The sequence below is a fragment of the Phocoena sinus genome, chromosome 14 (genome assembly GCF_008692025.1).
Source record: "Phocoena sinus isolate mPhoSin1 chromosome 14, mPhoSin1.pri, whole genome shotgun sequence".
NCBI classification, from domain to species: Eukaryota; Metazoa; Chordata; class Mammalia; order Artiodactyla; family Phocoenidae; genus Phocoena; species Phocoena sinus.
The window spans coordinates 43,509,990-43,532,839 of record NC_045776.1 but is presented as its reverse complement, the minus strand read 5'-3'; the positions used below and the strand labels follow the sequence as shown (position 1 = coordinate 43,532,839).

The 22,850-nt window shown below is 37.7% G+C and overlaps 1 protein-coding gene across 1 annotated transcript in view; it reads left to right on the top strand.

Moving 5' to 3' along the window:
- The first annotated feature begins 4,010 nt into the window (after window positions 1-4,010).
- The window catches only part of DSG3 (desmoglein 3), a 28,987-nt gene continuing 10,147 nt past the window's right edge, over window positions 4,011-22,850 (top strand). The window contains 10 exon segments of the mRNA XM_032603565.1: window positions 4,011-4,058; window positions 11,923-11,958; window positions 12,480-12,608; window positions 14,260-14,415; window positions 15,004-15,148; window positions 16,431-16,597; window positions 17,458-17,586; window positions 17,872-18,057; window positions 20,525-20,796; window positions 21,977-22,116. Coding sequence (XP_032459456.1) covers window positions 4,011-4,058; window positions 11,923-11,958; window positions 12,480-12,608; window positions 14,260-14,415; window positions 15,004-15,148; window positions 16,431-16,597; window positions 17,458-17,586; window positions 17,872-18,057; window positions 20,525-20,796; window positions 21,977-22,116 — 1,408 coding nt within the window.

The window sequence follows — 22,850 nt, the reverse complement described above, 5'->3', positions numbered from 1 at the left end:
GCTGGAGAGGAACACAGGGAATGGACCAGGCAGTTCCCTGGAAGCCACAACAGGCAGTTTTGATTCTGTTCCAAGTACATTGGAAGCCACGATTCTTTCAAAAATAGCAGTCAGGTTGCTGAGTGAGAGGAGGATTGGGTGAGAGGTGAGAACGGAACAGGAGCTCAGTCCTAGGCCCATTGCCTAGGCTGCCTAAGAGATGCCAGGAATCTGGTGAGTGTGGATGCCCAGAGAAGGAGGGAACTAGATGGATTCAAAATAGATTTTGTAAGTAGATTCCATCTGGTCAAGTTTATCTCCAACCAACCACAAGAACCAAAGAAAAATTTCCTAAAGAAACACATTGTTGAAGTGAACATGAAGCTCATTTGGAAAATTCCTCCATTCACACTCTTTATTACCTTATAAAAGTATTCCCACAAATAAGCAATTGCCTAATCAGACTAAACAAAGCCAAAAGATGTTGACCCTAATCCACGGCATAAGTAAAAAATTTTTAAATGTGCATTCACCCATATTTACCCTTCTGAAATTTGGGTAAATATATGATAAAAAAAATTGCACAAATCATTTGAAAGAAAGAATCCCAGGAATTACAGAACCATGGTGACCATGTTGCATACTCTCTAATAGAAAATTAGATCAACAGCTCTATTTTCACTGATTTTTAAAGTTGCAGACTGTTCTCTGCAAATGCACAATTATTGCATTCTCTGAGATTTCTGGATGCCTTCAAGTGATGATCCTAATGAAAGAAGTGTATGATTTCCATTATCTCAAATAACAAAAAGTGATGTATCACTACATTGGCAGGCCATTTCAGGATGTATGTATCATTTTGTTAATGCATGATTTGTGGAACTCATACCTTAATTAATGAAGTTGTGGACATTCAAGAACAATTAAATATCAAGAAGTAGTGATGTCTGACATATAAGATATAGTATATACATGTTTCCAGTCAAAACAAACAAAAACCAGTGAAGGCAGTCTTATTAACATCCTCTACTTGGTGAATAATAGAACTGCTGTAGATAATGAGCATTAGAAACATCATGGAAACCTCTGAAGCCACTGCCTCTTAAATAAACACTCATTTTTATTGTTTCACTTCTTATGCCATGGTTCAATTTCCAGCAGATTGAAGAATGGTCTCTTCTTACACCTATGATGTATTGTATCTATTGTCCAATTCTTACATTTTTAATATGATGCATCAAACGAAGCACAATACACACATACAATGAAGCTCCTTTTTAATGATTATTATTGTTATGATCCTCATTTTTATTTCAGCTTCTTGAGTAAAAGCCAGTTTCAAGTTGGGCTTAAGTTTCCAAAGCCATTATCTGGAGAGTAATAACATAACCACTCAACAAAAACTATTGGAAAATCCTCCCTTCTTTCCTTTTCACAAACATAAACATAAACAAAAATAGCAAGTGAGAACACTGCTTAGTCCAGAAGACACAATGCAATGCACTCCCCAGCAGGAGTAACCTCCAGGCCACCTTCCTATCACCATGTAAATGTGGTCCCAACACAAGGATGCTTCATTACCTTACTGAGGTTCCCAATCCTGCAAAGAAAAAGCAGTGTTGGCTTAAAACACTGTCAAGAGCACATAGAAAGAAGATTAGGGGAGTCCTGTCTGCCTACAGAATGGACAATGGGATCCGTCCTTGCTTTCTACAACCCTCCTTAACAGGGACAAGTAGATGGAGCCAGCCTGAATCAGGCCAAGTCTGGTACATTACTCTCCTATGAGGGTGCCTATACCCTATTTACACCATCCAACCAAAAATCCTTAGATGGTATTTCAAAATACAAAAATGAAATACCAGTTAAGTCCTTAACCTGTGTTCAGGTGAGGAAAGAGTGAAGTGATAATCAACACTTTTAAGTCTAATTAATTAAAATTGTCAAAGAAGGGACTTCCCCGGTGGTCCAGTGGTTAATACTCCACACTCCCAATGCAGGGGGCTCAAGTTTGATCCCTGGTCAGGGAACTAGATTCCTCATGCCGCAACTAAGAGCCCGCATGCAGCAACAAAGATCCCACGTGCCACAACTAAGACCCAGCGCATCCAAATAAATAAATAAATATCTATATAATTGCCAAAGAACTGGAGCTTTAGGAAAGGTAAATCATAAAAAAAAAATTGAGTCATATCTAGAATTTAGTCCACAATGCAACTTATGGGTATTCCTAGGAATATCATAATTCACTGCTATCACTTTTAAAATTTCTTTTGTCTTTAGCACAATAATGCTTTGAAGAAATTGCAAGATATTAAATTATGGAAAAAGGAAGGAACTGAAAGTTCATTATGTTTTTCTCTTTTTCCCTGCCCCAAAGTTTAGAATGTTATTCATAAAAGCTTTCTGTACTCACATTATTTTTAAAGAAGTTTCTTTTTAAATTATAAAACTAATACATTCTCGTTACCAAAAATAAGAAAATACATACAACCATAATGAAGAAATAAAATACATCCATAATCACTTCATTCGAAAAATAAGTTCTAGTATATTAAGGTGGTTCATTCTAGTCTTTGACCATATGTATGTATTTTTCATTATGCTATAAGAAAAAAGCCCCAGTATACATACATATAAACCCAAAACTCTCACCAATGTTAAACAAATTCAGATACTAAATTCAGAAGCAACCAACACTTCAATTGCTGAATTCTGCATTATACAAATCACTAAGTTCAATAAAGCTCATCCCAGCTTCTATCCCCTTACATTTGTTAACTAGTCCAGTCACAGACTAGTGAATATACTTAATGCCACTCAGCTGAAACTTAAAAATAGTTAAAATAGTAAATTTTGTTATGTATATTTTACCACAATTTTTAAGAAGACAAAAAAAAAATCCCACAAGATTTTTACCTATAAGGTGTTTTTTTCCAACTCCTAGACTATAAAATCCTTTCTGTCTAAAATATTCTGATTAAATGGTTTCCCTGGTACTAAAAATCTTCCAAAACCTGATGCACAAATACTTATAATATTGTTTTTCTACCAAACATTTAAAAAAATATTCTGGAATGTTAAGAGTGCTCTTAACTAAACTAAAAACTAAAAAGGTGCTTTAGTAGCTTTTCCCCATCCCATAACTTGAGTTGGAGTCCAGGAGTTTAGAAGTGCACAAGTAAACAGCAGTGAGCAGGGTATCTGCTCTAGAGGAAATGTAATTAAAAGTGCACAGAGTTAACCTACTTCACTAGGCAAATTAATTTTTTTAAAACTTATAAATGAAAAGAAACACAATAGAAAGATGTCATCTGAGTATTATCAGGGATCTGATTTTGCAATGCACAGCTTATATATTTCAAATATCCAAGGCACCATATGCGTTTAGTCCAATTTTATTTCCAATTGTTTTCATTCAAAACTTGTATTAATAACTGCTTGATGTGATGGTTTTCTTCTTCAGATTTGTAGCTTCTTTCAATAAAATTGAAAGCCATATTATTGCTTAACACCTAAAATATATTTTGCTTAACTTTAAATCTACTCACATACACTCAGGCTAAAAATAAATACTCTCCCACAAGTTAGATTTGGGGGAATTTTGTAGGCTTTGTTTTATTTTTCAGTTTTAATTGGCACCATGAGAAGCAGCCAACTAGATCCTTTTTCAGTGTAGTCAAGGTTGACTTTTTCACTTCCACACCATGATTAGTTTATCATCTGGTACCTTCCTATTAAAACTGGTTTTTAGCCTGTGAACTTTTCTTTCAGCTTCCAACAGAGGATTTCATTGCTTCAGGAATTGAGGTGTGTCTAAGTTTTTACCTGGGAGCAAAATTGATGCAAGCGTTTCTGGTTTAGGGTGGGGAGGACCTGCATAACAGGCTATCTGCAGACTCCTGAAGACTCTTGCTGTCCTGAAGACAGCAGAGACGCTGAGAGGGCTTTCCTTAGACATCGCATGCAGGCGGTTGGAAGGACTAAAGCAGCAGCTCCCTTGGGTTCGTTCACCAAGGAAATCAGAGACAATGGCTTGGCTCCTTTTCAGAACCACAGGGGCTCTGGCCATTTTAATGGTAAGTCCTATTTTTTTCTAATAATTGCAAACTTTCCCTGTTTCCTTCCTTGTTAGAGAATGCTATATTTGACTGCTGAATCCCTATTATAAATTCTAAAAAGAGTTCAGAGGAAATAAACATTTTAAAATGAAACTGTAAAGATTACCAATTTCCCCCTTTTGTTGCTTTTTTTAATGTTGTATTTTCACATAAGAAAATAAGGCAGATGATAGAAATGAATTTGAAAGTTGCCATTTAGCATTTCTTTAGGTAAATAATTAACTAAAGAATTAAATAATCCTGGTCTCAAGTCTATTTTCCACAACACCTTCACTTTCTTCAAAGTAATGCTTTTATTCATCTTTTTATTCATGCTTTTATTCTAATACACAAACTAAAACACATAAAAGAGAACAAGCTCTATTTTCCAAGGTTTTATATCTCTTAAGCATATGGCTAAGAATTGTACATGCCTGGTCTTGATACCTGACATGTTTTTAAGTAGTCAAAGACCATGGAATTAGAATCAAAGCAATGTTTGACTCTAAAGAAGTTGGGAGGGTTATTAAGAAAACAGCGTTTTACGTTTAGCCTTTATGTGCAAAAGACATCCAACCTTTGGGTACAAAAGAAGACAGAATATTTTATAAGCCAGTTTTTCAGAAGAGTAATACTTTTGTGGATTGGGAAAGTTTTATATAATATTACATAAAAGAGAAGTGGAATCTGGAGAGCAAAGCACTAGCCTGGATGTTACAGACTAGTTTTTTCCTTAAATGTGTTGTTTTAGTAAAGAAGAAAACTTGTCACAATATTATCAGTTACACAAAGATATCAAAATAGTGAAATATACCATAATGAATATTTTTTAAATTCCTAATACTGATCCCTCATTTTATCAATAATAAATTGGGTTGGCCTACACATCAGTTTCCCTCATTTCCTCATCTAAAAAAAATGAGATAATTGAACTTCAAGAAGTTATAGGAGATAGTTCTCAAGGGAGAACATTCTAAAAATTAAATATGTTTAAAATTAGAATAGACTGCCTGTGAGCCAGTTTCCCAGCCTTCCTTCTCATGGCAATGGTCAAGCAGAAAAATTGGTATCACACCCTTCTGTTCGAGTCTGTTTCTATTATGACAGTATAACTAATTGTTTTGGCAATCTAATGAATTTAATTGACCCAGGAACGTTGTAAAAAGAAATGTGACAATTGTAATGACTTCTCCACTTTTCCAGATGGTCCTTTCTGAACTAAATGGACTGCAGGTAGCCTCATAACCCATCTGTCCAAGCCAATGACCAACGTGGGAAGCTAGGGGATATGTGGAAGGGAATGTCGGGATATGTGGAAGGGAATGTCGGAATAGTGTTGTCACGGAGTTTGACGGCCACATGCTTAGAGGAGCTTCTTTCCCTGATTTGACATGTACCACTCTCAGTTACCATTCTGGTTCTGGAGTGACTGTAAGATCCTTATACTGAGGGCTGTTGTATTCTTCTTTTTATCCCCAATGCCCACCATAATATCTGTCTTACAGTAGATGCACAATTGTTTGAAGAATGGATAAATGAATGATTGAATGAGGTCTCTCTCAACTATAATTTCCCCTCACGGTGCCTCTATAATGCTAGTCATGGAAGAAGCTATGAGGGGTTAGAACATTTTGCTCCCCTCAGGAAAATTTTACAGGCACACATACACAAACACACAAGCTATGTAAACAACAATATAACTTCATACATAATTGTTAAACTGAGAGGTCTGGACCTGCTCTTTCCAATATGGTAACAGTAGCCACATGTGGCTATCAACCACTTGAAATGTGGTTGATCTGTATTGAAATGTGCTGTTAAGTATAAAACATACACCATGTTTTGAAGATTCAGTATGAAAAAAATGTAAAATTTATCATTAATAATTTTTATGTTGATTACATATTGAAATGGCAATATTTTGGACATTAGTTTAAAATATATTAATAAAATTAATTTCACCTTTTTAACCTTTTTAATATGAATAATAGAAAATTTAAAATTATATATGCAGCTCACATTTGTGGTTATTATATTTCAACTGGATGGTGCTGGTCTACTCTTAATGCTATTAGTGGAAGGCAGTGTCAGTCAGAGGTGAGGTAGGCAAACCAGGCTCCATGGACCAGGTGAGATTTGAGCTGCTTTTTGATAAGTATAGATGGGCGACAGGGAGATATCTTCGGTTGTCAGCCCAGCACATGCAAAGGCAGGCGCAATTACGGCACTTGCCTAGAGGCAATGGACACACTGATTTGGCTGGAATGATAGTCTGCATTGGAGAATCTGGACATGAAGTTAAAAAGGCAGATGAGGGTCAGACTGAAAAGTGCATTCTGTGAAGGGTAATGAAACCCTTTTAGAAGTGGGGAGCCACCCAGAGTTTCGAAATAGCTTGGTGATGGGAAAAAACAATGTTTTTAAAAGCACTGTGGAGTGGGAAAGCAAATATTTTATTAAAGGGTGGGGTCTGAAAGTTGGAAGACCTGTTTGGAGGTTTTGAGTTAATGCCACCAACCTATGACCATACAAGTGTTGCCTAGAGAGGTAATATATGAAAGCTAAGTCACAGACTCCATTCTATGCCTGTACCACTGACTCACTCCAGGCCTTGCTTCCTTAGCTGTCAAATAAGAATAATCATATCCCCCTGACTAATGAGAATGACCACAGTAAGAATAAAGGAGCAATGTGCACAGGAAAGTGCTCTGGAAAACATAAAGTGCTTTGTAAGACTCTAATTCCTATTATTTGTAATATTTTAGTAATAAAGATGAATCTTGATTGATGAAGCAATCCAATTTCCAGTACTAATAAATATATGAAAATTAATTTCCTCCTGAGCCTTTCCGAAAGTTAAGATTCTAAAATCAGAATAACCTTGCCAAGAAATTCCAGCCAGCCCTGCCTGACTTGAGCAAAACTTAGGAAAGATGTCATTACTTCCACCTATTACCGCTCCCACTTACTTAATACCCGAAACCGGTTTTCACTTAGAACACTCAATGACGTTTCTCATAAACTTCTTAGCCTTTGTCTCTTCCTTTCCTGTTAAGAGTCATTCTGGGGCTTCCCTGGTGGCGCAGTGGTTGAGAGTCCGTCTGCCGATGCGGGGTACACGGGTTCATGCCCTGGTCCGGGAAGATCCCACATGCCGCGGAGCGGCTAGGCCCGTGAGCCATGGCCTCTGGGCCTGCGCGTCCGGAGCCTGTGCTCCGCAGCGGGAGAGGCCACAGCAGTGAGAGGCCCGCGTACCGCAAAAAAAAATTAAAAAAATTAAAAAAAAAGAGTCATTCTGATAGCCTAAGGTGAGGGCTTGCTTTGGAAAATTCATCACAAGAATTACATAGGCAATTGGCTACTATCCATAATTATACTATGAATAATTGAATTTGTATAATATGCACATTTTTCTTGCATGGCCACTGCACAGTTGGCCAGGCTCTACACTGCACAATGCCAGGAAGTGCATTCACATATACTACAATGTGAACAGTGCCCCCTGGAGCTGTGCAAGGAGCAACCTACTCAATTGTATGGTGGAGCTCTGGTTCTTATCTTTTTCTTTTCTTTCTTTTTTTTTTTTTTTTTGCGGTACGCGGGCCTCTCACTATTGTGGCCTCTCCCGTTTGTGGAGCACAGGCTCCGGACGCGCAGGCTCAGCGGCCATGGCTCACGGGCCCAGCCGCTCCGCGGCATGTGGGATCTTCCCGGACCGGGGCAGGAACCCGTGTCCCCTGCATCGGCAGGCCGACTTTCAACCACTGTGCCACCAGGGAAGCCCTCTTATCTTTTTCTGATGCTCAAGAAAGAGAAAGTCCTTACATGCCTTGACATGAATAATAATAATAAAAGGTCACTTAATATCACAGTGGCTCTTTTACACCTTTTTTTAAAAGTCTGGACAAAAGTAATTAACACTTATTAAGCAGTTACTGTAGGCTAGGGATCATCTATATGCTTTAGACGTGTTAATTCATTTAATCCTCACAACAAACCTATAAAGTAAGTAGAATTATTATTTCTATTTTACAGATGAGGAAACTGAAAAATTAAGTAATGTTCCCAAGTTATTCAGCTGGTACCTGGTGAGACTGGGATTTTAATTCAGGGATTCAGGATCCAGTGTCCAATTTTCTATTGCTACATTTGACTGCATCCTACACAGTATTTAAAATGAGCTCTTGAAAACAGCCATGGGTATTTGTTTTCACCTCTATCATGATACAAGGCTTAACTTTCTAAATTGAGCTTACTCTAAACATCGGTTATTAAAAATTGAACCATCCTAAATTAGTTTTTAAGTAATTAAACATATATAATTTTTTTCAATTAAAGAATTTGCCTTGATTAATACAAAGCTTATTAAAATACTTCCAGGTTTTTAAATTTTAATTTTAAAACGTCTCTCTATATATAAAGCTATGAGGTATCATAAAATATAAATCACTCATTTCTTCTGAATTGTACATATGAAATTTATTCCAACATGTATTGAATGACCTCTATGATCTGACACATAAATAATCATTGTACTTAACCAATTATAAAAATAATATCACCAACCTATGTATATATATTTCATGAATTTTTCCAAAAATAATTAATAATTAAAAAAAATCAAGTTTAAAATTTGTAATGATTTCTTTGAATTACCCAATTCATTCTATAAATTTCCCAGAGGGGAGTGGGTGTGATCCACTCTTATCCCATTCTGAGAAGAGTGGCCATGCCCTAGCCTGGCTAGGACTAGCTCCGTGGATCCAATGCACAGTCTAACAGTCTGTCCTTCCCCACACTAAAGTATCAGATTATTCTAAACAAAACCTTGGCCAACTCAGTAAAAAGCAATTGTTATTATATATGATATTTAAAAATCCAGTCACCCATATCCTCAAAATATATTTATTGTGGACCTACCATACTCAATAGGAATCTTAATGATATAACTACATACATTTTAATTAGCAAATAAGGCATGTGAATATCAAATCACTTTATGTCATATGCTTTTTAACCTAATAATCTCATTTGCTTTTAATAAAATATTTCTAATTCTTACATATGCCAAGGTATTTAGACCATATCAATGCTTTAAAAACCATGTAGTCAAAATTATAAAAATAGGGCTTCCCTGGTGGTGCAGTGGTTGAGAGTCCGCCTGCCGATGCAGGGGACACAGGTTCGTTCCCCGGTCCGGGAAGATCCCACGTGCCACGGAGCGGCTGGGCCCATGAGCCATGGACGCTGAGCCTGCGCGTCCGGAGCCTGTGCTCCGCAACGGGAGAGGCCACAACAGTAAGAGGCCCACGTACCGCAAAAACAAAACAAAACAAACAACAACAACAAAAAATTATAAAAATAACCAGGAAACAAAGGGAAGAAAGAAAAGTAAAGAAATTCTCAAGATATGGAGTGTTTTCTCCACATTGGTATTTCCTAGACTCTAGGCCACAAAAAAAGAAAACTTAGTTGATTTACATTGTCAAGAAGCTATTGAAATATTTATTACATATTCAAAATACTTATATGAACAAAGTAACTAAAACATCTAAGTAGCCACATATAAGTACTAATTAACTAAAATAGGAAAGATTTTTTAAAACACTATTCGAAATAATGTAAGCCTATGATTATATGTCTCAATACACATATAAAGAACACTGCATTATTCAGAAGTGCCCCATATTCCTAGAAATACAAAAATAATCCCATTTTCACAATATTCCCTAAAATTGGAGAAGATTCTTGTTGGCCTGACTTTAAAAGAGAGGATGGGAAACAGTAAAGGTCTGGCTGAGTGACTTCTCTAAGGGCTCTGATTCATTGAAATGATTGAACAAATAAGAAACACCTGTCTGCAATGCTCATTTTCCATAGTTCAGGGTTTGTCCTTCCTTTGCTTCCCAGGAAAAGAGAAATCATGTCTTAATGTCTACTAGAAGAATCATTCTCCGTGGGGCTAGTACAAACATGGTTCATATTTTCTGGATGACTCTGGTTTTCCTGTAAAAGAGACTGTGCCTGGCCCATCCCTCCTCTCACGTGTGGCTGAGTTGTTCTTATGAACTGAGAAAGTAGTACAATGACTACATTGCTCTGGTCTTTTCTCCCAAGTAACTCATGATATTGTTTAATAAAGAGCAGCAAAGCTGTAAAATCATTTTGAGACCTGTTAGAACCACAAGTAATGGTTCTTTTTCATGACAATTTTAAAAAACACCCTTTGAAATAAAGACTTTACTGAAATTTTTAGAATGGAAGGGTCCTGGCATTCTATGTCTGGTATGATTATTCCTTTGGTTCAGACTGGGACCTGCCTCTTTATTATAACCTTCCAAAATAAACAATGTAATAAATCTGCATTGTTTCAGGAATAACTGCAGCCTTTGCCAGGAAGAAATCTAAACTATCATATAACTTTCTTTCTATGACTAGTTTTTTTCTATTTATTTACATTGACTTTGGTTAGAATCTAGTGTAGTGGTGATGTGCACGCTTTAGAGTCAGGCTGCAGGGGTTCAAATCCTGGCTCTCCTGGGGCTGTTAGTTGGGACAAAGTACTCATTCTCTCATGTCTCCATTTCTTCATCCATGAAATAAGGATTACAATAATAGAATCTCCTTCAGATGACTGCCATACTAAGTGAGATAGTAAACATAAAGCTCTATGAATAGCAACTGGCACAAAAAAATAGTCATTTTTTTCTTCTGATTTATTTTTCACAATCTTTTCCCTAACAGATTCTCTTCAGATTAGGTAATCCGTGAGTCACAAAATAGTGGTTAAACATCTGCTGAGGGACAGGTATTGTACGAATTGCAAGAAGAAAAATAATACAGAAGCAATGATTTGGGAAGTTTGCAATTCTCTTGGCTTGATATCACAATGCACATAAAGCCATAAGAAATAATGAATCATGGTAAACCATTACGAGCGAAACTGCATGTTATAGAATATGTGTTGTACAAACTGAGAAAAGGAGACATCAGTAAGGACAGTTTCATGGAGACTGTTGGAACTTGAAATGATCTTAAAGGATGAGTAATATTTAAGTGTGTGAAGGGAAAGAATGCATTCCAGGGGGAAAATGACACAGATGAAGGTCCTGTACGCCCTTGAGAAAGTGAAGACCCTGGCCCACCTGGCTTCATTTTATCTTTATTTTTAGTTTTTTTCAGATCAGTATGAATATTAAGCTCAAATTTAAATTGAACTAGTAAGGCAGAGATGCGCAGATCCATGTCCCACAGAAAACAACACTAGTGGTTGGAATAGCATATCCCGATCTTTTACGTTTCATTCTCTAAATTAGACTAGTTCCTTTCCACTCTCTCCACTCTTATATGACTAAGAAAATGCCTTACCCTGCAGTTGCAACTAACTAATACAGCACTGACTTTGTACAAGTCAGTAGCGTAGGTCATGGCTTTTAATAATCTCCTATGGCACTTTCTGAAGCTTATCACAATGATGCTCATCATTGTTTCCCAAAGCAATAGCTTCCATAGCTCCCGGGAAGTGTTTATAGAGCAACCAGGTAAGAAATGTCTGGTTGCTGCAACAACTGTTAGAATTTTGAAAAGTCCAATAGATTCTCCTATGTATCATTGAAATGCTGTAGTCAGATTAAAGAACTGAAAGAACTTGTTTATACGAAGAGTATTTTCTTTTTTTTGGAAGGATTTTGCCCTTTGAATACTGCATCTCCAAATCTACTTCTTTTGAAATAGAAACAAACTACAATATGAACAGCAGAATGTAAAAACCAGGATTATTATCTTATATAATTACTTATTTGAAGAATTCACATTTAATTTGGCTTTATTTAAATGTCTACAGGTGGTCCTTTTTGTTCATGGAGAATTGAGAATAGAGGTAAAGTATGAAAAAGTTTTTTGTAATTAAAGTAACAGTTTAGTTAAAAAATTAAAATTGTACTCAGGAAAAATAAATATTTAATGTTTTAAATTATTTAATAATTTAATTGTGAAAATATAATTAAAATTCTAATTGCTAACCTAATAATATTTAAATACTAGCAAGAATAAGTGTCATTATTGTAACTTATCTCATGCATTCTTCTTATCTTAAATAAATCAACAGGTTTTCATTAAACCTGTCTTTTATGCACAGAATAGTTAGACGTTGTGGAATATATATAGAAAATATAAAATATGATTCAATGCTAATATTAAAAATCATATAGCTCTGTAGTTATTCTAGTTATTTAATGTTTCTTCTTTGCTTGACAGTGTGAGGGAGAGAAAATTAGATATTTAACAGTCTGAGAGATCTTGAGACATAGGAGGCTCCTCAACCTAGGTGTCTATAATTAATACTCAAAGCAAAAATTTCCAACAATGTGCATAATAAAATGGAATCCCTTTTTACATAAGACAAAAGGACAACATGGAGAATATGAGACAGCGGTACAAGGCAAAAGGAGATACAAACGTGAATGGATGAAATTTGCAAGACCCTGCAGAGAAGAAGAAGACAACTCAAAAAGAAATCCAATTGCCACAGTAAGTCTTATGAGCAGAATTTTCAGATAAATGTACTAGATGTAAATTAAAATAATATGGCAATTCCGATTAGCAAAATGCAGACTGAAGAGTCCACAGAACAAATAACCTGGCATCTTCAACAAAACAAAAAACACAGTAATAATAGTAATAACAATTTAAAAGAGAGAAAGATGAAGGAGCTATAGCTTCTAGAGTAATAAAACATAATTAAGAGACATTTCAATCAATTTCAATGGATACACCTTTTGGGATTCAGATTCTAGCAAACAAAGAGAAAAATTATATGGAAAGTGCTTTGTTTGGGGCAGCAAATTATGCTCAGAGAATAAGATTTTTATCAGTAATTTATTTAACACGGGTTCACTGCAGGAGTTATAATAATTTCACAAGCCAATAACATATAAGATAATGTCTCTCAATAAACCAATAAATACCGTACTCCTAACCACAAGTAGATTAATCACACTATTGTTCCAGGCAAGGGAGAGGTTAAAGGAATAGAGTACAAATGTAGTTGAGTTGCACTTTTCTACGAGTTGGTTCTTGGGAGAGCCAGTTTAGTCAACCACAAGCTGATGTCCAGTGCAAAAACACAAGTCCCTTATCACTACAGCACGTTACTAGGGAACAGAGGCGGTGGTACTGGCAAGCAAGATCGTGGTTTTCACCACTGCCAGGCAAAGAGCTGCCTTGCCCAGGCAGGAGCTAATAATGCCCCAAGGTCTTCAAGAGAGCTATTTAGGTCAGCAAAGAGTTGCCTTGCCCAGACTGAACACTCTCAAGAGGTCCTCATAATCTCTTGATATTTAAAGCTTAAATGTCCCCCAGCCATAATTAATGGCTGCTCCACATGTTCGTATCAATAAGCCCCCAACATTGCTCCCCAATAGCTGAGCTACTGAGTGTTTATTGACAGCCACGGATGTCCATGACGACATCCTGACACAGCTTTCTCAACATAAGCAACTTCACTCTTAGAACAAAACAACTGTATTCTTAGATTTTTTTCTAAGTGGATTTGAAATCGTACCGTACCAATACACAGCAATAAGATAATTAAAGATGGTTGAGAGTCAACATTGGATTGGCCATGTATTCAGAATTGTTGAAGCTGGGTGATGAGATATATCAGGTTCATTATACTCTTCTAACTTTATAGTATATTTGAAGTTTTCCCTATTAAAAAGTTTAAAAAATAATAATAAAAGCAATGCATTCTAATATTAACACTTACTATATAATCCCTTTCCCTTTTTTTCTCCAGCTCCTCCTTTTTAAACTAAAATAAATGTCTTTTTTGTTTTTTTAATGTTACCTGCGAAGGAAGGGAGCATCCAGAAGTAGCCTTGTCAATATTAAGTGTCCTTGACTTTCTCTCAACCTTTTAACATCACCATGGTGACCACAATCTGGGCAAATATTCTAAAGCCAGAATGATTAACGACACATTGGTCCATAGTGGTCAACAGAAGCAAAAATTTGAGTTTATTTCACACTCCTACTATCTATCAAGGCAAAAAAGGAAACAGCACAGTGTCAAGAAAGTGTGAATAAAATGAATAGCTGACTTGAGAGTATGGAGGAGAGGAGGGAAAGGAATAGGCCTGAGTGATGATCACCTTAACATTTTTGGTATTTTGGGCTACAGATTTCTTCAGACTTCCAAGCAGCCCAGAATATTACCTACCACATTTCTGGAATAGGAGTGGATCAGCCCCCTTTGGGAATCTTCATTATTGACAAAAACACTGGAGAAATTAACATAACAGCCATAGTTGATCGTGAGGTAACCCCAAGCTTCCACGTAAGTTTGTGTCCTCGATATCGGCCACCCTTCCCCTGGTGCACAGTGGCTTTAGGAGGTTAATTTAGAAGAGAGATCAGTGCATGAATCCATCCACCAACAAATAACAATATTAGTCCCTCTACAAAGAGCCTCCCCTGGACTTCCCCGGCAGTCCAGCGGTTAAGACTCTGCGCTTCCTCTGCAGGGGGCGCAGGTTCGATCCCTGGTTGGGGAACTAAGATCTTGCATGCCTCACAGCATGGCCAAAAAATTAAAAAATAAAATAAAACAAAGAGCCTCCCCTTATGGTTGTGCCCCTGAAGGAATACCCCAGGAGGGTGCATGAGCGCTCAACTCCAGCACGCTGTTTGCCAAGAGCTTCATGCTGCCAGGAGACACGTACCAGCCTGCAGGAAGGGGCAATTTGCCCAACTGGTACGCCCAGAGTCGGCACTTTTTCCTGCTTTGTCTCCTCTCTGGGGAAATACTTTTCCTCTTTGCACAAAAGCACTGTACATGCCAGGAGAGGCCTTGTCTCTACAAGTTTTAATAATAGGCAAACTAAAGTTTGTAGAATGTTAATTAACATTTCCCCTCCTTTTCTAGATTACCTGTCGTGCTCTCAGTGCCCTGGGACAAGAGGTAGAGAAACCACTTATACTAACAGTCAAAATTTTAGATATAAATGACAATGCTCCAGTGTTCTCACAAAGTATGGTCACGGCTGAAATTGAAGAAAATAGTGCTTCGAGTAAGTCTTAACTACCATTTTTAATTTTTTTTTTTCAAATACAAGTATCACTATAGTACATCATTTTTACAAGCTAATTTATCCTCTTAGTTTCATCAGTAGTTTTGAAGAAAAATTCCTCAAGATAACCTGAGTCTTCCTTTCTAATATTTGTGGTTGAGCTATTTGTCCACTGCCAGTGTACTATATTTCCAAGTTGTGATTGTTATCAAGTCAAAGCTTATCCTAGTCACAAAGCTAAGGAGGTGGCTTTAGGCAACCTGGATGCATCAGTTGGGCTTTTTTAGATTACAAGGGACAGAGATACACTCATTGCTTGGATAATGGGGGGGAAGGGAGAATTATAAGTCCAACCAGCAAGGGAAAAAATAAAGAGAAAATAGTCACAACCAACCAAGGCTTAGTGAGAAGTGGAGGATTTTTACAGAAGGCAGCGCAGCTCACCTGATTGACAGAGACAGTAAGAGATATTGCAAGTGACATGTAATGTTTTTTTAGCACACAGATAGTTTTTATGGTTTTTTTTTAATTAATTAATTTATTTTTGGCTGTGTTGGGTCTTCGTTTCTGTGCGAGGGTTTTCTCTAGTTGCAGCAAGCAGGGGCCACTCTTCATCGCGGTGCGTGGGCCTCTCACTATCGCAGCCTCTCTAGTTGCGGAGCACAGGCTCCAGACGTGCAGGCTCAGTAGTTGTGGCTCACGGGCCTAATTGCTCCGTGGCATGTGGGATCTTCCTGGACCAGGGGTCGAACCCGTGTCCCCTGCATTGGCAGGCAGATTCTCAACCACTGCGCCACCAGGGAAGCCCCACACAGATAGTTTTAAGATTTTTTTTTTAATTTTTAAAATAGATTTATATAATTAATTTATTTATTTAATTTTGGCCGTGCTGGGTCTTTGTTTCTGCACACGGGCTTTCTCTAGTTGCGGAGAGCAGCTTGCAGTGCGTGGGCTTCTCCTTGCGGTGCCTTCTCTCTTGCGGAGCACGGGTTCTAGGCGTGCGGGCTTCAGTAGTTGTGGCTTGTGGGCTCTAAGGGGCAGGCTCAGTAGTTGTGGTGCACGGACTTCGTTGCACCGCGGCAGGTGGGATCTTCCCAGACCAGGGCTCGAACCCATGTCCCCTTCATTGGCAGGCATATTCCCAACCACTGTGCCACCAGGGAAGCCCTCTAGTTTTAAGATCTTAAAAGACAAAGATCAGTTTGAAATTGTGCTGAACATTTCATGTGAACATAATGTCAATCTTTACATAGTCTTTAATAAACTTCTTCTGTATTCCTAGACTCACTGGTGATGATCCTAAATGCCACAGATGCAGATGAACCAAACAACTTGAACTCTATAATTGCCTTCAAAATTATCTCTCAGGAACCTGCAGGCACACCCATGTTCCTCATAAGCAGACACACCGGGGAAGTCCACACTTTGACCAGTTCACTTGATCGAGAGGTAAAGCAAGGCACTGGGGAGCGTTCAATAACTCAGGATTCTGTTGTAAGAATGCTAAGAGAGGTGACTCCTTTCTACCTGAGAATGAAAGGAGGAAGGAACAGAGGTTCCCAGGACTCACGTGGCCCAATCTAGGGAAACTCCTTGCATCCTAGTGTGATTCTGCTGGGGTGGGATGTGTACTTGAGACCTGCACAATCAACTGTACCTAAGGAAACAAGTATCAGCATACCTGTGGGAGTTAAAGCGGGGGAGTAAGGGAAGGCATTGCATGCACGACAGAGGCTGAACCGGGGTTAATCCCTCATATGATGGAGGAGAAGGAAATTTCTTAGATGGAGGGAGAAATTTCTCTCTGGAGTAAAGCCTTCTCTGCTGTCATGCTTTTTCTCCTGACTTCTTTCAAATTTACTCCTACTTCCGGAATACTAAAGAATCCCGTTCCTCTCTCTGCTCCATTGTCCTACCACCACATCTCCATCAATGCACGCTACCCCATCAGACTCTGTATAACTTTTATACAAGTGATTTTCCAAACAGACCAGCAGGGAAGCTCTGTAAGTGAGTTTCCCTCCGATAAACATCCCACCATCCTCATTATCCCTTTTTGCTCTAAGTGTACTATCCTGCCCTAAGAAGCTCAGAAAAAACCTGTACTAGCCTCATAAAGACTTCCACCTAACCACCCAGAGCCCCACATACCTCCTCTATGATGGGCAATGAAGTGCGTGTGGTCCTTCTAGAGAATGAACCACGAACTTGAATATTTTCACCTCCTTCCCATAGGAAGCAAATAGTTGTCATTCATATCTCTGGCACTAGAGATTAATCATTTTTCTTTATTTTTTCTCCAAATTTAGCAAGTTAGCAAGTATCATCTGGTTGTGAGTGGTACAGACAAAGATGGAGAAGGACTTGTAGCACAATGTGAATGTAGCATTAAAGTGAAAGATGTCAACGATAATATCCCAAGCTTCACAGAATCGCAGGTGTGCCTTTCATTCCTTGAAAAATAATTATGTATTTTTTTTATGTTATACCTTGCCATCCTAATCCAGGATTCGCCTGCTTGCTGGCTTTTATTTAAGCTCTCTGCACTTTTCTTTTAAAATAAGCTATCGTAAAATATAAGAATTCAGTAACCAGCAAGGAGGCAATACATAATTAGAGAATTAATGACTAATGCCATTCAGAATGAATATAATTCATTTAGATAAAACCTGCCAGTGAGTCTTAAATTTTGCTTTTTTTAAAAATATTTTTTATTTTTTTAGTATTCAGCAAGTATCGAGGAAAACACTTTAAGTTCTGACTTGCTTCGATTTCAAGTAACAGATTTGGATGAAGAGTTTACAGATAATTGGCTTGCAGAGTATTTCTTTACCTCTGGAAATGATGGGAACTGGTTTGAAATACAAACTGATTCCACAACTAATGAAGGCATCTTGAAGGTTGTTAAGGTAAGGTCTGATTTCCCTTCAGTGGGAAAAATGTTCTGTATTAACCAAAACTAGTACTATATTTTAACCAAAACTGTCATAAATAAACTTTATTCACTTATGAATAATAATACCACTTCTTTATAGAAAACGTAAAAAACACATAAAAGTAGATAGAATTTTGAAGACACACATAGCCCCATTACCTAAGGAAATTCTCTTAACATGTTGATTTGTTTCCTTCCAAGCTATCACACTTTCTATAGCAACACAAACACACTAATATACATATATTTATCGGTGTGCCTGTTTTATGCGCAAGAAAGTAAAACACACTTCCTGACTTAAACTCCGGAACAGACAAGAATACATGGAATAGCTGCTTGTGAATTTGTCCACTTACTTTAAATGGATTAGCTACGGTCCTCAGAGGGAAAAAAAATGTGACTTTTTCTAGAAAATGGAAATGTAAAAACTAAATCTGAAAAATAAAAAATAAATAATTGAGTAACACTTCCATTTAACAGGCTTGGCTACAATAGACCCTTCATCTGAAATAACATAAGGCTATCTATGCCTGGATATTGTATAGACTAGAAAAATATTACCACTATTTCAGGACATTCCTTGCCATAGAACATTGGACTATATGGGAGCTTCTCTCTTTAATTCTGTGACTCCAGTAGAATGACAGATCCGTAATATGCCTTAACAGGGAGATCCCTGGAATTCTAGATTGTTGGAAGCCACATAAGTGGTTGCTATTACTCTGCTTTTCAGAGTGGGTTACAGCCATCCTCAGTTGCAAGGGTTTTGTTATAAACTCCCAACAATGCCTAGGAATGAGATATTCCCAGTCTTCTGTGTTGGTGTCATCCAGTCTCCCAAACTAGAAACCTGGGCCTTGTCCTTCAGTCGTGGCATTTTCTCACCACCTAGAGCCAGACATCAAATTCTGCCCTAGAAACCACCCTTAAAGTCTAGCCCTGGTCTTCCTTCTCACAGCCTGTGTTCTTCTCAGCCTTGCCCCCTCCCTTCCTGAATGACGTAGCTACCTCCTGTGTATACTTCCCTTCATTCTCCTTAGACCACATTTTTCTTAAAGCCAATTTGGACCAGCTCCTCTCCTCTTTAAAAACTTTACTTGTTCTCCATTGGCTGTGAAAATGGCCCTCAATCAAGATTGTCCATGTGAATGACCTGCAGCTTCTCCCTGCCTGCGGCAAGTTAGGAACTGCTGGTTCAGTTGGTCTGCAGGGAAGGCCAGGCAGCAAGCAGTTCTTAAAGGCTCCTCAGGGGACTCTTAATATGCAGCCGGGGTGATGACCTCCTGCTGGCCTTTGAGATGACCTTCAGCCCCCTCAGAATTGCATCCAAGGCGTCTCAGCAGTCATCTCCCTATCACCTTCTGTAACTGGTATTTGCAAGTGCTTTCACTCTGCCTGAATAACTCCTCTTCAACCTGTATCACTCTGCTCACATGAAAACCTCTCGGACGCCTTTCCTGACTTTCCCAAGTACAAGTCTTCACTCGCTTTCACACATAGACTCTGTAGTCTCTTTTGTCAATTACCCCTTATATTATAATTACCTATTTAAGCATCGTTCTCTTCTTCTCCACTAGGAAACACTTGAGCCCACAACACCAGTCATTGCAAAGTTAAAACTCAAATCTGGTTCTCATACCATAATTATTTTCAGTTATACACAAATGTAACCGAAATGAACATTTCCTTATCCCATCACCCTGAAAAAATTTACTAGTGAATGGAAAAAGCTATCCTGGGATACCTCAGGCCTTGATTTGGGCCACTCAATAACAGAGTCAAACAAATAGGTAACACACAGGACTATCTGAAAATGGTTCTATGAAGAGTCGGTGGGCCACCCACTCATCGTTTTGCAGAGGCCTGTTTGCCAACCAAGTTTATTAGGATACTTTATCTTTGCCAACAGGGAATTTTTAAAGCCAGAAAGGATATTATTGCACAGGAATCCAATAACTATTCTGTGAATGGACGTAGCTGCCATTTACAGGAATGTATTACGGGCCTTAATCAGTTCAGTCCTTACAACAATCTGATGAGGTAAGGGTTTTTTACCAGAAGCAAAAAGTTGAGGATCAGAGATAGTAAAAATTGTGCCCTGAGTCACATAGCTATTAAGTAGCAGAAGCAGGGTTCAAACCATGTTACCATAGAAAATTTGTGATTCTTTCCACTGTACCACACAGCCTGAAGAAACTATAAAGATGTTTTGTTAGTGTAAAAAGAAGTACTCTGCTTTGTAAGTATCCATTATCAAACTGAGGTTTCATGAGTTACAAATTCTAAAGGATTCTCATCACAGCATTGTGAAGATCGTGAAACCGTTTTGCTGTATAGAAATAAAGGATTCATTCATGGCACGTAACATAGAACTCTCTTGTTCTCTTTCCAGATCATATTTTTGTAACGCCTCTTTCCTTTTAATTTTATTTTTACTCTAGTCTCTAGATTATGAAAAACTACAAAGTTTGCAACTTGGTATCGCCGTCAGAAACAAAGCTGAATTTCACAAATCAATTATCTCTAAATATACAGTCCAGTCAACCTCACTCATAATCCAAGTAATAAATATGAAGGAAGGAATTGTATTCAGTCCTCCTTCCAAGACATTTATTGTCCAAAAAGGCATAAGCGGTGAAAACCTGATCAATTATATCGTGGGATCATATCAAGCCATTGATGAAGACACTGGCAAAGCTGCCTTATTTGTCAAGTGAGATTTTATTTTAATATTTTAGTATTCCTTGAATTTTTTTTATTTTATTGAAGTTCAGTTGATTTACAATGTTGTGTTAATTTCTGCTGTACAGTAAAGCAACTCAGTTATACATATATAATCTTTTTCATATTCTTTTCCATTATGGTTTATCACAGGATATTGAACATAATTCCCTGTGCTATACAGTAGGACCTTGTTGTTTACCTTGACTAGTTTTAATTTATAAACTATTACAATATAACATCTAAACTATTCTGTGCCAAGGATACAAAGAGATACAAAGCAGCCAACTCAAGGAACCATATAACTCAAGAAGAGGCATGCTATGAGCAAAGGTAGCATAAGCATAAGTTAAAGTGGAAACTAAGAAAAGAATGACTTAGCCTGTCTAGAGAGATCAGGAAAAAGTTTCATGGAGACTTTCAGTTGAGCCTTAAAAAAGAGTTGAATTTCACCAGAAGACCGTGATGCAGTCAGATAGAACAGCACATACAAGACACATATGCCTAAAATAGTAGAGCACCATGCAAAGTAGCTGCTGCAGTATAAAGAACAAGGACACAGGGACTTCCGTGGTGGTGCAGTGGTTAAGAATCCACCTGCCAATGCAGGGGACATGGGTTCGATCCCTGGTCCGGGAAGATCCCACATGCCACGGAGCAACAAAGCCCATGTGCCACAACTATTGTATTCTGCATGTCCTAGGGCCCATGTGCCACAATTACTGAGCCCACGTGCTGCAACTACTGAAGCCCACGCACCTAGAGCCTGTGCTCCACAAGAGAAGCCACCGCAATGAGAAGCCCACGCACCGCAACAAAGAGTAGACCCCGCTCGTCCCAACTAGAGAAAGCCCATGCAGCAACAAAGACACAATGCAGCCAAAAAGAAATTTTGAAATAAAACAATAATAATAATCTTCATTAAAAAAAAGAACAAGGACACAGTTATTTTACTGAGCAGAGCAGAAAATTGAAAAACCAGGCTAACATATACTTAAGGATTATGAAATACTGCTTGTCTGTGCTAATATGTTAAGCTCCTGCTGCTTTTATAAAAGTATATTTCATAGTCTTATACTAAGTATAAATAAATATTAATGAGTCATTTTCATTAAATAGGTAACATTCCATGTTTGGAAAAAAACCTATTGTTGTTTTCTATTACAAAACAGATACACCTTGAGACGTAATAATGATGGTTTGCTAACTATTGATTCAAACACTGCTCAAATCAAATTTGTCAAAAATACTTTTCGGGATGTTGTTGTCATAGTTAACAAGACAATCACAGCTGAGGTTCTGGCCACAAATGGTAAGAAAAAATGTTTCATTTTTAGAGAAATATTACTCCAACTGGCATTTCTTGATGAATAGATGATTGTGATTATTAACACATTACCTTTATCATTAGATGAAGTTAATTATCTTAGGGGCCCTGGGTCTCAAGTCTGAGGTGGCTAAATCCAGGAGAAGACTGAGCGTCCCAGCTTCTCACTGGAGTTTGCTGGACCAGTGAATTCTTTGTTGGTCCTATTGTTGGCTGTTGGGGCAGGAATTTCTGGGTTTGAGAAGGTGGATAAAGATTGAGACAGAAAGCTTATCAGGGAAGCTCAGCTCCAATGTGAGGTGCCTTTGTGAGTTACTTACACACAGAGTGAGTTACTTATAGAGACCTCAAGCACTTATACCACTAAACAATAAAAATCTTTTGAAATGTTTTTAAAATAGTATTTACTGACTATGTGTGTTTCCCTAAGTGTAAAATTAATTTATGCTCAAGGCGATCAGCAAACATAAAAATAAAACAAAAGAATTAACACCCAAAATCATGTTATCTGGGAAAACAGAAAAAAGCACTAAGGGAAACAACAGAAATAATTCATAATCCCACCACTGAGAGATTTTTATTTTATTGTTTTTGATTGTCAACATTAAAAAATTTTTCTTCAATAAACTTTATATTTTGGGTAATAAAAATAAATCATAGTTTGTTCCAAATACTTTGGCTCAAGCTTTAGAAGCAAAAATCTTTCACACAGTATGGGC